General features: G+C 44.5%; 7 protein-coding genes and 2 non-coding genes across 9 annotated transcripts; 4 read left to right on the top strand and 5 right to left on the bottom strand.

The window, feature by feature from the left end:
• Nucleotides 1-40: 40 nt before the first annotated feature.
• Nucleotides 41-2,383, top strand: UBP14 (ubiquitin-specific protease UBP14; the record flags this gene model as incomplete). Its single annotated transcript, XM_037282950.1, has 1 exon — nt 41-2,383. One exon carries the CDS (start codon nt 41-43, stop codon nt 2,381-2,383), a length of 2,343 nt encoding a protein of 780 aa, XP_037138846.1.
• A 214-nt stretch (nt 2,384-2,597) lies between these two features.
• On the top strand, nt 2,598-3,674 carry MUM2 (Mum2p; the record flags this gene model as incomplete). Its single annotated transcript, XM_037282949.1, has 1 exon — nt 2,598-3,674. The coding sequence occupies one exon, from the start codon at nt 2,598-2,600 to the stop codon at nt 3,672-3,674; it is 1,077 nt and encodes a 358-aa protein (XP_037138845.1).
• Nucleotides 3,675-3,844: 170 nt separating this feature from the next.
• Nucleotides 3,845-4,963, bottom strand: ARO3 (3-deoxy-7-phosphoheptulonate synthase ARO3; the record flags this gene model as incomplete). The annotated part of the gene is made up of 1 exon (XM_037282948.1): nt 3,845-4,963. One exon carries the CDS (start codon nt 4,961-4,963, stop codon nt 3,845-3,847), a length of 1,119 nt encoding a protein of 372 aa, XP_037138844.1.
• A 267-nt stretch (nt 4,964-5,230) lies between these two features.
• HG536_0C03365 (uncharacterized protein) lies at nt 5,231-5,398 on the bottom strand (the record flags this gene model as incomplete). The annotated part of the gene is made up of 1 exon (XM_037282947.1): nt 5,231-5,398. The coding sequence occupies one exon, from the start codon at nt 5,396-5,398 to the stop codon at nt 5,231-5,233; it is 168 nt and encodes a 55-aa protein (XP_037138843.1).
• Nucleotides 5,399-5,653: 255 nt separating this feature from the next.
• HG536_0Ctrna3Q lies at nt 5,654-5,725 on the bottom strand. Its single transcript has one exon. It is a non-coding gene; the product is annotated as a tRNA-Gln (tRNA).
• Nucleotides 5,726-6,008: 283 nt separating this feature from the next.
• MRX18 (17-beta-hydroxysteroid dehydrogenase-like protein) lies at nt 6,009-7,493 on the bottom strand (the record flags this gene model as incomplete). The annotated part of the gene is made up of 1 exon (XM_037282946.1): nt 6,009-7,493. One exon carries the CDS (start codon nt 7,491-7,493, stop codon nt 6,009-6,011), a length of 1,485 nt encoding a protein of 494 aa, XP_037138842.1.
• A 287-nt stretch (nt 7,494-7,780) lies between these two features.
• On the bottom strand, nt 7,781-7,864 carry HG536_0Ctrna7L. Its single transcript has one exon. It is a non-coding gene; the product is annotated as a tRNA-Leu (tRNA).
• Nucleotides 7,865-8,278: 414 nt separating this feature from the next.
• Nucleotides 8,279-10,924, top strand: PRP6 (U4/U6-U5 snRNP complex subunit PRP6; the record flags this gene model as incomplete). Its single annotated transcript, XM_037282945.1, has 1 exon — nt 8,279-10,924. One exon carries the CDS (start codon nt 8,279-8,281, stop codon nt 10,922-10,924), a length of 2,646 nt encoding a protein of 881 aa, XP_037138841.1.
• A 301-nt stretch (nt 10,925-11,225) lies between these two features.
• Nucleotides 11,226-13,385, top strand: LYS14 (Lys14p; the record flags this gene model as incomplete). The annotated part of the gene is made up of 1 exon (XM_037282944.1): nt 11,226-13,385. One exon carries the CDS (start codon nt 11,226-11,228, stop codon nt 13,383-13,385), a length of 2,160 nt encoding a protein of 719 aa, XP_037138840.1.
• Nucleotides 13,386-13,409: the final 24 nt, after the last annotated feature.

Raw genomic sequence — 13,409 nt, 5'->3', positions numbered from 1 at the left:
CACTGAATAAAGAGGTGGCAGGCTTCTCCAGCTTTATTGAATGATGGACGAGGAATTCTGGAAACAGCTTAATGTTCCTTCAGTCATTGCAAAAGACGAATGTCTTTACTGCTTTGAGACAGTGTACAACGAAACCACAAGCGATCAAGGTACCTTACATAGTCTAGACCTTTGCCTGTCGTGTTTCCAGGCTGTTTGCCAACGGCATCTGCCAATCCACACACGAGTTAGTGATAATAATGATGAGACTGTTCATTCGAATTACCTATGTATCGCTAAAGTTAGGAAAGCTGAGGATGACGAAGATCAACAAATGGATCAAACCAATAAGAAGATCAAGCTTAATGTCGTCGAAAAGTCTGAAGATGAATGTTTTGATATTAAGTGGTCTTTGCTAAAGTACGATTTGTCAACATCATCCCAAACTACTTCATTCTCCGACAGAGACTCCAATATACCTGCAATAATGAGTGAGAAGATCAGACAGATCTTAGGCTCTAAATCTCAGGAGTTAGTGGACAAGACATCGTCATGGGAACTTTCTATAAGCAGCTGTCCTCATACCAAAGACTTCAAAGTCGTAGACAGCGAACCAAAGACAATTGCCGACACCTGTAATGACTGTCAGTTGGCACAAAACCTGTGGGTGTGTTTGCATTGTGGTAACGTTGGATGTGGTAGAGAGCAAGTTGGTATCGAAGGTCATTCCCACGCGTTAAAACATTTCGAAGGAAATCCATCGCATGCTCTGGCTGTTAAACTGGGCTCGTTAAGTCAGTCATCGGCTGATATTTACTGCTATTCATGTAACGATGAGGTAAAATTTGATGACAACAAGCAGCTGGGTCAAGCTCTCTCAAGGTTCGGTATCGATCTAGATAACAAAATGGCAAGCGAAAAAAGTCTGGTCGAACTGCAGGTGGAGCAAAATATGAATTGGGATTTTCGAATGGTGGATGCGAAAGGGAACGACTTAAAGAGATTGCCTGTGGGCAAACAGTATGGCTGTGGTTTGATCAACTTGGGTAATTCTTGCTATCTCAACTCCGTCTTACAATGCTTACTCAATGGAGGGGTTAAAGATTACTCCTGGGGTCAGGTTGGCCAAGCTTTTCCATTAGACGTGCTCTATCCTGGCACGAACCTTAGGTGCCAGTTGATCAAAATAAACAATGCCCTAGAGATCGAGCCAGAGTTGTATGCCAATGGAATACGACCCAGGAGTTTCAAAAAATGTATTGGCCAGGGCCACGAGGAGTTTAGCAGTGAGAGACAGCAGGACGCGCTGGAATTCTTGACTTATCTGATCGACAAGCTCGACCAAAAAATCTTCACAGGGGTCGTCCACAATCCCAACAACCTGATGAAGTTTGTAATGCAAGATAAACTGCAGTGCAACAAGTGTAAGAAGGTGAGATACAGCAGTGAGCCATGTAAGGCGATACAGATTCCTCTGAAAGAGTCTGACAATCCAGATAACTCGCAACATCTTCTAGAGAGACTACAGGCTTACTTTAGCGGTGAGACACTGGAATTTAGATGTCCGGAGTGCAATGAAACTGGAACTGCAACCAGAACTCCGGGCTTTCAGACTTTCCCAGACACCTTAGTGATAAACCCTGTGCGGCTCAAACTGGTAAATTGGACTCCCGTAAAGACCAATGACGACTTGGAGATACCCGGGTTAAGCGATCTGTCTGACACGCTGGATCTTTCAAGCTTCCAATCGCGTGGATTCGACCCTGAAACAGAAGTCATGTTGCGCGATACAGATGAAGACCGAACAGATGAGTTCGTACCAAATCCCACATGCGTCTCACAGCTCGTTGAGATGGGCTTCACACCAAACGCCATCGCGAAAGCCCTTCATGCATCCGGCAACGTAGAAACTGAACCAGCGATGAACTGGCTCTTCGAACATATGGACGACCCTGATCTAGATGTCCCTTTGACGCTGTCTAAAAAAGCGGCACACGTTCCAAACCAAGTCGACCAAGAATCCCTCGACAACATGACCGCAATGGGCCTAGATCCTAAACTGTGCCGCAAGGCATTGATCCTCCACAATGGTGACGTGAGCCGCAGCGTCGAATGGGTCTTCTGCCACATGGACGACGACGGCGAGTTGCCAAGAGGAACTGCCCCAGACACAGAAGCCGAGACCCATGGGCATCCTACACCAGCACCCTACAAACTAGTCGCGATAGTTTGTCACAAGGGCAACTCTGCCCACTCTGGCCACTACGTTGCATTCATCAGAAAATATGTCGATCAAGAAGAGAAATGGGTATTGTACAATGACGAAAAGATCGTCGTCGCCGTCGAAGACAATTTTGAAGAGATGAGGAAAAATGGTTACTTGTACTTCTATTCAAGATTCTAGATCTACTCAAGCTACAATCCATACTGGCTTTGATGTTTGGTCAAATTCGTCAAATATTTTAATTATTTTGTTTAATATGATCTATCATCAAGTGTCAGATTTGGGGCTTGTGACGCGGTCTGAAATGCAGATGAAGGGACATCAACCTAAGATAATGACTGTATTACTCGATATGTATCGAACTGTTCAGATCGCCAAGCGGATCTGATAACCCATGAGCCATTTAAATTGTGGCTACGAAAGAACCCTTGACATGTCGGTCGATGGCTTTATTTATCAGGGAAACCATGAACGTAGGGAGGAAGTTCAAGGTGATGAAACGTCGTTAAGGCACCAGAACTTTACAGGAAATGCGAATATTATGGCGATGAACTACCCTTTTCCCCCAGCAATGAATGGTGCCGATTCGAATTTTTTGTTGTCTGGTTACAACAATGCAGGTCAGTTGCAGAACAGACCAGATAATGCCACCGCTGGCGCTGGTGGGTTATATGGTCCCAATTCTATGGCTATGCCACGGGTAGTGGACTGGTCGGATGCGTATGTGAGAAACCAGGGAACAGGTACGCTCGGCGGGACCGGTGCTGATGACAACTCGAGTTTCAGTGGTCCGATAACAGCTTCCTCAGGGTTCACGTCATCCAAAAACTATGCAAATAACACTTTGGACAGTAGTTTTGATTGCTGTTTGGATTCTTCTGCCAGCAAGAGTAACTCAAACGCTAATTATGCGGATGGTTTGCAAGTCGGTGACGTTGGCACGAACAATGAGTTGGTGAAGTCGCTTACGCTAAAGCTGCGGATCAAGGAAACGCAGAATGAGAGTTTGGAGAATGAGATTCAAAAACTGAGAGGCTCATTCAATGAGGCTTTGAATTTCAAACAGTCCGAGTACAAACAAGAGAGACAAAATTTGCATAAGGACAAGACCTCGCTGGAAGCTCCCAAGAACGTGGAACAAGTCTTTCGAAGACTCTCTTCCACGTTACGCAGTAAGGATGATGAATTAGCGGAAACAAAAAATGCTTTAGAAAGCATTCTTACAGCTTTGGCATTGGATCCCTCAAACTCAGTGACAAAGTATGGCAGATACGATGCCGAGGCGCTCGCTCATAAGATGGTGACAAGGATTGAGATACTGACTAAGGAGAACCAAGAAATGGCTAAAATGCTAGCGTATGGTAGAGCGAAGGAGATGCAGATCGAGCTGCAGCTCGCTCAGATGAAGAACAAGGAGCTTAATACGACTATTTCTAAATTGAAGGAACCAGAAAGCGCTCAAAAGGAATAAGCTGCGACAGCGCATTTTGCCTCTGTTTACCGATGGATACCAGTTCGCTTCTCAAACCTCCTATCGAAGACATTGCAACACCTTCGCTGAAGCATAAATAAACTTGCATTGCATATACACGGATTGTTAGGGACAAGATCGATAACTCATCCCACATCACTTTTTCTACATTATTTACCAAGGGCAGTCCTTCTTTTTCTCACACCGTCGGCCAACAGCTCTAAGACCTGTTCAGTAGACTCCCAACCAATACAGGCATCTGTGATGGAGCAACCGTACTTGAGGCCGGCACGGCCACCTTCGGGGGCCACATCTTGTCTGCCCTCAACCAAATTGGACTCGATCATGACACCGCAAATTCCATTTTCACCTGCTTCCAACTGGTCGTGGATATTCTGGGCAACCTTTGGTTGATTTCTGAAATCTTTGTTGCTGTTGCCGTGCGAACAGTCAATCATGATCCTTCTTTGTGTGTCGTTTTCGTCAATCAATTTGTGCTTCAACAATTGGGCCTTAGCTTCCTTGACGCCTTTGGAATCAAAGTTGGTGCCCGTTTTGCCACCTCTCAGAATGATAAAAGTGTCTTTGTTGCCTTCAGTACCGACGATAGCAGTGACACCTGGTTTTGTGACAGACAAAAAGTAGTGAGCATGGGAAGCGGATCTGATTGCATCAACGGCTACTTGAAGTCCACCATCAGTACCATTTTTGAAGCCGATTGGGAAAGATAAACCAGAGGCCAACTCTCTATGCAATTGAGATTCAGTCGTTCTGGCACCGATAGCACCCAAGGAGAAACAATCACTCAAGAATTGCGGCGAGATAGTATCCAGCATTTCACCAGCTATAGGCAGCTTTTCCACCAATTTGGTGAACATTTCTCTCGAAATTCTCAAACCTTTGTTGATTTGGAACGAATTATCGATATCTGGATCATTGATCAAGCCTTTCCAGCCAACAGTGGTTCTTGGTTTCTCCAAGTAAGCTCTCATGATGATCAACAGGTCTTTTGAGAGTCTCTTGGATACCTCGGCCAATCTGTCAGCATACTCGTACGCAGCCTTCGGATCATGAATCGAACATGGGCCAATAACGATCACCAAACGGTCATCTTTACCATTTAAAATGTCACAAACTGCCTCTCTGGCATCAATAATGATCTTATGGCCTTTCTCAGAAATTGGAAATTCATGCTGAAGCAAGTCCGGTGGTGTCAATGGATCGTAACCTTTAATTCTCCAGTCTTCCAAACGAGTTCTGTCACCAATGTGGTCGTTCTTGATGAACATTTTCGAGAAGTGATTTGCGTTTATCTTGCGACCAGGATTGCAGAAGTTGATGACTCTACATCTCGATACTTCATTTCACTATACTATATGAGCTGACAACTTGCAAACTTTTCACTCTTATTACCCGACCAGTGACAGAAATTCAAAGTGTCAAGAATTACTGACACTGACGCTGCGCCAGAAATTAAGTTGTCTCATTCACAGCTTTGCTTCTATGTAGTTTTGTTTCTCGCAGTACTTCAATTCTTAACTATTTATAAAGCACAATTATGTAACTATGTTACAGCATAAATCGATCAAACAGCAGCAGAGCAAAATGTTACATAGTGTTCCGCAGCAACCTGTGCAGCCACAGCATCCAGTCTCCCGACGCGCAGGAGCTTGTTGAATGTAAACCGGTTGTTGAATGTAAACTGGTTGCTGATGATGGTGCATTATTGCGGAGCTGTATGACTTTTCGGTATGTTACTTCAGTTAAAAATTTCGGGATGACTTGAAGTGCTTATATACAAGGAATTGAGCAGGCAAAACGTAGGAGACGCATGCTACAATATTGGCTTGTAGAGATGCCCACAAGGCTATTTTTGGTTTAGCAGATGTCATTCATTCGAATAATGATATCTTATTGTTTGGTTCAGCCTCGTTTCAAGGCCCTTCGCCCTTTGCGGCGGTGAAATATGTAAAAAGTTAAGGTCCTACCCGGATTCGAACCGGGGTTGTTCGGATCAAAACCGAAAGTGATGACCACTACACTATAGGACCAGTAGATTGGGCGTGAGAATCGAGAACTAACCATCCCCATGTCCCTTCTTTGGGAGTGTGAGTCTCATTCTATAGGAAATTCGAGATTAAAGTTCTACATCTTGGCCTTGTGCTCTTACGGTGCTTGAAGGCGATGCTTTCCATTTAGTCTGTCGGACGATGGGAGCAATTAGCGAAATCTAGTCATATTCTATATGCGTGAGCTAACAGAGGTAACCGTGGCAAAAAATTTGGCTATACGAACGTATCAATATTCCTAGGTGGCTCTCACCCATCTAGAGATCTAGTAGCGACCAAACTCGTCTATTGCGCGCTGGAAACCTTGGTCCCATTCCCACATATATTTGCTATCACCTTTCCGCGAGATGTACTGCGCTCTGCGCTGCATAGCCAAGGCTTTCCATCTGCCTATCCGAGAATTATCGAATTGAGCGAAAGCATTGATATCGGCTATGGCCCCCCTCAATCCATCTTCGAACCTCCAATGTTCCATAGCATCGCCGCCTTTGTCTTTCCAGTAGGCTATATGTTCATTGATTATTTCTTTAACTCTGTTCTCGTCGACTGTTGGTGAACCTTGTGGCCGACGAGGAATTGCCCCCTTTTTGACCATAGGTACAAGACCCCATTCTCCGCCGTCACCGTATTGGAATTGCAAAGTCCAAAAAAACCAGCCCCAACTAGCGACATTCGCAAAATTACTGGTTTGCACTTTTCCAAACTTCCGTACCCACTCGTCGCGGTTGCCAGCAGTCTTCCTCCAGGTTTCCTCGTCGAGAACACAAGAAAACTCCCCAACGACAAAGTCTATCCTGTCTCTCGGCCAGCTAATACTTTCGGAAAGGTGATTTATGATCTGATTCGCATCTTTACCTTTGTCCTCGGCAGAGAAGCATCTGTAGACATGCGAATCTACCACTACTTTAGCAGCCAGGTTCGTCTGCCCGAGCCAGTCGGCCCACTGATCTGGCCACCAGCCATCGGAAATGACGACGGGCAGTCCCGGATCAATCCGGTTCAGAGCAGCCACAGCACGCGAGTAGTAGCTTTTCTGACCATGCGCGCTGTTATCAAAGACCGCCTCATTAACGACTTGCAACCCAATTACATTCTCACAGTTGACGCAAGCATCCCGGCAGATAAATGGAAGTACGACATTGACCATTTTATCGATGTGTTTGCTCTTATTGAAAAATGATGGCGAACTATTCTTGCACCCGCTGTGCATATCTGTATTAGCACCACCTGGCAAGCCATGAACGTCAATAAGGACACCAATATCATATTCCGCCGCTTTGTTGATGAGATTCTTCAAGATATCCCATGGTTTTGCCCTGCTGTACACTTCCCGCAGAGGCTCAAAAGGCAACTCGTCAAGAAGCTGCCCATTACCTACATGCCAATAGCCGATTGGAATCCTGAAAGAGGTGATACCAGCCTCGTTTTTCAGCCAATTCCAATCAATCTTGCTTATATAATCATTGTAGTGCTTGGTTAGTTTGCTAGCAGCCTCATCCACTGACGAGTGATTCACTTGAGAGCTCACGGCATCAAACTCATTATCGCCGCCCTTGTCAAATACAGACTCGTATATCCACTTTTCAAGGATAAAGCAGCCTCCTAGATTCACACCGTGGTTGTAACGATTTCTGTAGATATCCTTCTTGCTCAAACCTGAAGTTTCAGGTATTGAGGCCAAAACCCTCTCGTCGCTGTGCTCGAGAGCTCCCTTAGCTTTCTCGATCTTTTGCTTAATTTTATCGAACATGTTCTAAAGCTGCAATATCTCACACTCCCCAAGTCAATTGAGAAAGAATAGGAGTCGTAATCCATGAAACAGTTCCCTAAGAACCTCCAGTAAGATTGCTCTTCCGTGGTAAGCGACCATTCTTGCTCACTGTTAGCAAGTTCCACTTAATCAAAGATGCCCCATCTTGAGCAGCAAAGCACGACAAACTTGCTAGGCCTTCGTTAGCCATAGTGATCAACCAACCTGCTCATGGATGTGGACTTGATTGCAGTTTCTGCGACTCATGGTTTGTCTTGCAAAAATAATGAAGGATGCGAGGTTCGAACTCGCGCGGACAACCGTCCAACAGATCTTAAGTCTGCCGCCTTAGACCACTCGGCCAACCCTCCATAATAAGTTGTGAAGGAATAATATTTCAAAACGTACATATAGGACAAATAAATGAAGTACAGGACAAATACATTACACCAACCCAAAATCTCTCCTTTACTTACAGTTCATCTAGATAATTACTCCGTGCGATCTCCCTTTTAATATAGAGACGACTTTAATTGTTTGCAATTATGTTGCCATAAAGTGCTAGCTCCTCACACTGGACATCGCCCTGATTAGTAGCTCCGGCAAAGCACAATCTTTGGGAGAATTTTACGAGGAGTCGGGCAGCAGCCTTCTTATATGTCTTTATCATATATGGTTGGATGTACATTCAAGTTCATCTCATCGGGCTTCTTGTATGAAAGAGCGAATTACAAGGCTTGCCAATTTTAAGCCTTCACCGAACTGGAAAAGAGCGACAAGTGTGCATGCAGAGGCCTTCATTTTTGGACCAAGAACCTCCCCCTGGATATATACCAGGTATTGGAAGGGGAGCTACGGGGTTCTCAACGAGAGGCGATCAAGCCAAGAAAGCTCAGATACCAAAACGACTACGACCAGAGGAGAATGGATTCCAGGTGACAAAACATGCCAACGAACTCACCGGAGAGCCTTTATCAAAGGAAGCTGTGGAAGCAGAGCAGATTTTTGCTGCCATAGAGACTAGGCGGTCAACAAGAAGGAAGACAACTCAGAGCGCAAGTGAAAACGTGAATAATCAGATACCCAGGCAGTTTGCTGATTTGAAACGGTCATTGGCAACTGTGAGCGAAGAGGAGTGGCTGAACCTTCCCGATGCTGGTGATCTGACTAGAAAGAACAAGAGGGAGCGGCTTCAAGACCAATTGAATAGGAAGGAATACGTAGCGCCTGATACACTTATCAATAGAGGGGTCAATTTTACTAAACTGACAGAGGAACGTGAAAGATTACTAGGACGACAGTTGGACAATAGCTTGCTGGAGCGGGTCAGTTCAGATGCTTTAGCCGCTGGAAGCGATGTGATCAGCTACTTAGATGAATTGGAAAGCTCCACAGCTAACAACTTGGTTAATGCAGACGAAGCGGAGGAAGTTAAGCGAATGAGAATGGTTCTCTCGTCCTATCGAAAAGCTGATCCAATGAGGCCCGAGGGTTGGATCGCTTCTGCGAGGCTCGAAGAAAAAGCTTGCAAGTTTCAGAAGGCAAAGAGTATAATGGAGGAGGCCTGTGCAGTTTGTCCTAAGAATGATGAAGTATGGCTGGAAAGAGTGCGATTGAATTCCTCAGACGTCATGCTGTGCAGAGCTCTAGTTGCAGATGGGATCAGATTCAACCCGAAGTCTTTACCGTTATGGACGGAAGCAATCGAGCTGGAAAATGAGCCTTTCAATAAGCGGAGGGTGGTAATGAAGGCGCTACATGAACTGCCAACTAGCGAAAAGTTGTGGAAGCAAATGGCTATGCTTGAAAGCGATGAATCGGAACGGCAAAGAATTATACGTCGGGCAGTTGAACTTCTACCGACAAGTATTGATCTGTGGAAAGAATTGATCAAACAGCAAGACTATAGCGATGCGAAGAAGTCGTTGAATACTGCAAAAAAATACCTCTCAACAGACTACCGCCTTTGGATTTTGGCTGTCCAAATTGAAGAACGAGGGGACGAGGAGATTGCTGGGGAACGTTTGGAGAAAATTTTAGTTAATGGTATGACCCAGCTGCAGAAGAGTCATAGCGATCCTGGGCTAGTAGAATGGTTAAGCCATGCCCAAGCACTTAATGCCGATGGCATGTTTCCGAAGGCTGCAGTCGCTATTGTGCACGCGGCTTTAAGTATGGAAGATCTGAGCCAGCCTTCAGTCATGAAAAGCATTGACGACATGAGGAACTCTTTTGTCAAGATAACTGCCTATCGTTTTCTGATAAATAAAAATCCAGGGAATCATAGCTTTTGGATGTCGCTCCGAACCACTTGTCTCCAACTTGGCAAGCAAGATTTACTATACGAGGTTTACGAGGCCACTTTATTCCACCAAGCGGAAGGTTATAAAACTCTAAAGCAAAATCCAACGCTGTCTCTCATCTATGCCAAGGAAGTCTGGAAATACGGAAAGGATGCCTCAAAGGCACTTGACATTTTGGAAAGGTCCACTAACGTAGTTCCGAGTCATCTGGACTTCTGGATAGCAAAACTGAAAGTTCTTTGCTTCAGCGCGCGATTCGAAGAGGCCAAGGAAACGTTTAATTGCGCATTTCAATCTCTGTCTACGGCTGAAGTGCCGTACTTAGAAAGGCTTTATTTGAAGTATGTTAGTTTTCTGCGGTTCCAGAACCAATACCAGGAGGCCATCGACTTCTTAGAACAGGAATGTCTTGAGAAATTCCCTGAATGCTACAAATTTTATATTCAAAAAGGACAAACTTATCACGACATGGGCCAACTGAGCAAAATGAGAGAGACTTATTCCTTGGCTACCAAAAAGCTGCCACAATGCCCCATTTTATGGATTCTATTAGCAAAGGCAGACGAAACAGATTTCAAAAACTCCCCCAAAGCTCGATCCGAATTGGATATCGCGCTTTTGGAGAATCCACACGATGAAGCCCTATATCTTGCTAGAATAGAAATGGAATGCAGGGAGGGATTTCACGATCAGGCGAAACTTCTAGTGCTCCAAGCTCTGCAAAAGTTCCCGCACAGTGCAGTAATTTGGGCCGCGAACGTCAGACTCATACCTTCCAGAAAGGCATCCACGAAGAAAACCGTCTTCCAAGACGCCCTGCGGAGCACAAAAAACAGTTACCAAGTTCTGAACGAAATTGGATCGAGCTTTTTCCGCGACGGCCAGTATTCGACCGCAATAAAGTGGTTTGAAAGGGCTACAAACAGTAATCCAAAGTTTGGCGACGCCTGGGTATGGCTTGCCAGATGCTGTAGGAAGCTGGGGAATGATGTGACGTCAATTTACAAACAAGTTGAAGAGCACGAGCCAGTATACGGACCATTATGGATCTCCGTAACAAAGGATATGCGATACCAGTACAGCAGACCATCGGAAGTTTTGAACCTGCTACTTAAGGACGAGTTATGAAGCAAACGAACCCTTCCAGAACCCCCAGAATCTCCAGAATGCCCATTTCATCCAAGTTTCTCGACATTTATATACATTCGCTGAGATGAGCAGGAGTCACGTGACGACAGAGATTTGCGAGGTGAAAACTTTTCCAGGGGAATTTCGAAAGATAGCTTAGTATGGCGACTGCACTGCGGATTTGATCGAATCACCAAGAAGTTGTAGCATCGCAACGTTTCCGGCGGCTGGTATTCGGATCTGCATAGTTCCCTTCCACATTGACGAAAAATCTCAACTTGTTTAACGGAATTTTCCGATAATGTTCTCTAGACCTGGTCCTAGGATAGACGAAATTGATAAAGAGATTGACTCTGCTTTTACGTCGCCTAATAGTTTATCTCCCTTTCCCAGTGACAGTAGTTCACAGGCATCTTTTCTACGTGCAGAAAAGCTCTTTTCTAGTAAGAACAGTGGACCGGTTGGGTCTTTGTCATACTCAAATGGTGGGTCTGGGTTTGAGCACTATGCTTCAATGACTTCACCAACTAGTTCGAATGAGAAAGTCGGTGAAGAGGACGGTGGTGTTAATGCCGTCTCGATGCCCCAAACGCCAGTTACTTCAACTGTCAAGGATTGCAATGGAAATGTGAAGAGAAAGTATTCGAGAAATGGTTGTACAGAGTGCAAACGGAGGCGAATAAAATGTGACGAAACGAAACCAACCTGTTGGCAATGTGCGCGGCTTAATCGTGAATGTGTATATGTATTGAATTTGAAGAACAAGAAGAGGAAGAACAGGGAAAAGGCAAGCGGGGCAAAAACTAGTGAAAAGGAAGCAATCATCAAGCAAAAGTTAAGAACACTGGCCACTCCAAAGGATACCGCTGAAGATATGCAGTTACTCGAACTGCCAAATGTGATACCTGCAGGTCATATGGACGGATATGATGCAAATTTGCTGATACAGAACCTCAATGACATTGTTAGTATGAAACTGAATGATTCCCTGTTGGATAATGCAGATTTGAAAAACCTAGAACTACCGAATTGGGACATCCCAGAGCTAATGCCCAGCTCTAGGTCTTCAGCAAGCCCGTTGCCCATATCGTTTCTTGTGCATAATGTTATCACTTTTAACACCAAGTTAAGTTCTTTCAAATTGGGCGGTGTTCACGATGATTATTTGGGGGTCTTCTTCAACGATTGTTTGGACTCCATTGCTCCTTTCTTCCAAGGGCAAGAAAACCCGTTGCGGGATATCATATTGTCTTTTGCGCGCAATGAATCCTATCTCCTGTCAGCCACCTTGGCAGTGGGGGCCTCAATAGCGTACCGAAAATCAAACAGCTTTGACGATGAGAAAAATTATTGCGGATATCTGTCCCATTGTTTGAGCCTTCTAGGTGAGCAATTTCAAAACGAATCCAACGTCTTGAATAAAATCGAACCGATAACGCTGACGGTTATAATGCTCGCATGGGATTGTATAAACACCATGAATTCTCAATGGAGATCCCATCTGAAGGGCGTCACGGATCTTTTCAAGAAGATTAATTCCGGTAACTCATCTAAAGTAATGAATGTTGCAAAATGCTGGTTTAAGGTAATGGAAACTTTTGCCAGCATAAGCACTGTTTTGGGTGGTTCAGTCACAGACGATGATGATCTCGATCTCATTTTCAATCCTTTCGACTATCAATATGTTGATTCATTGAGGTTTCTCAACATCATGACGCCGTTGAATAAGTTCAACCTGTTGAGAGGGCACCAGGAAGACTTTGATCTTGTTATCAAGGAAGTTATTAAAGCGTTGACGTCTATCAGAAAGTCGGAGAAATACTATCTCACAAAAGAGGAGGATATTTTTACTAAAAACCTCGACTATCTGTTATGGTCTCCGCAGACCGACCCAGACAAGTCCACTGAACCAGTAAGCTACTTCAACACACAAAAGATACTGGTGCAGATAGATCAACAGCTGGATTATCAATTCATTGACAAGTCCGGCATAATTCCACCCGATAGCCAGTCGCATCCAAATAATAGCAACATACAGGACAACGCTATCGATTTGGTGACCTTGAGGAGTGGAGAGACAATTGCGATTAGCTGGTATGATATCTCACACCAGACACAAGTACTTTCTTTTCTGCTTATCGTCCTGTTAAAATTGCTGGGTATACCGAAGGAATCTATCACCATCCAACAAGTGGTAAAGAAGATACTCGGTTTTTTCAAATTTCTCGATAGTGATTCTCCGCCAGCAAACTCAAGAACATGTTATAGTAACTTCGCCGTCCTAATTGCTGGCCTAAATGCTATGGACGAAGAAACCAGAAATATTGTTAGGAGCTACTATAAATTGAACGGTGGGAGATTTCAAAGATTAACAGAGCATAACCTGAATAGACTTGAAAAGGTCTGGTACGGGAAGGACAGCAAGTATAGAATGTCAGACCAAGATGTCTTGACATGGTAGGATTATGATAAAGCTGATATTATT

This window comes from Torulaspora globosa, chromosome 3 (genome assembly GCF_014133895.1).
Source record: "Torulaspora globosa chromosome 3, complete sequence".
Lineage (NCBI taxonomy): Eukaryota > Fungi > Ascomycota > Saccharomycetes > Saccharomycetales > Saccharomycetaceae > Torulaspora > Torulaspora globosa.
The sequence above is the reverse complement of the archived record's forward strand: the minus strand, read 5'-3'. Positions and strand labels throughout refer to the sequence as shown.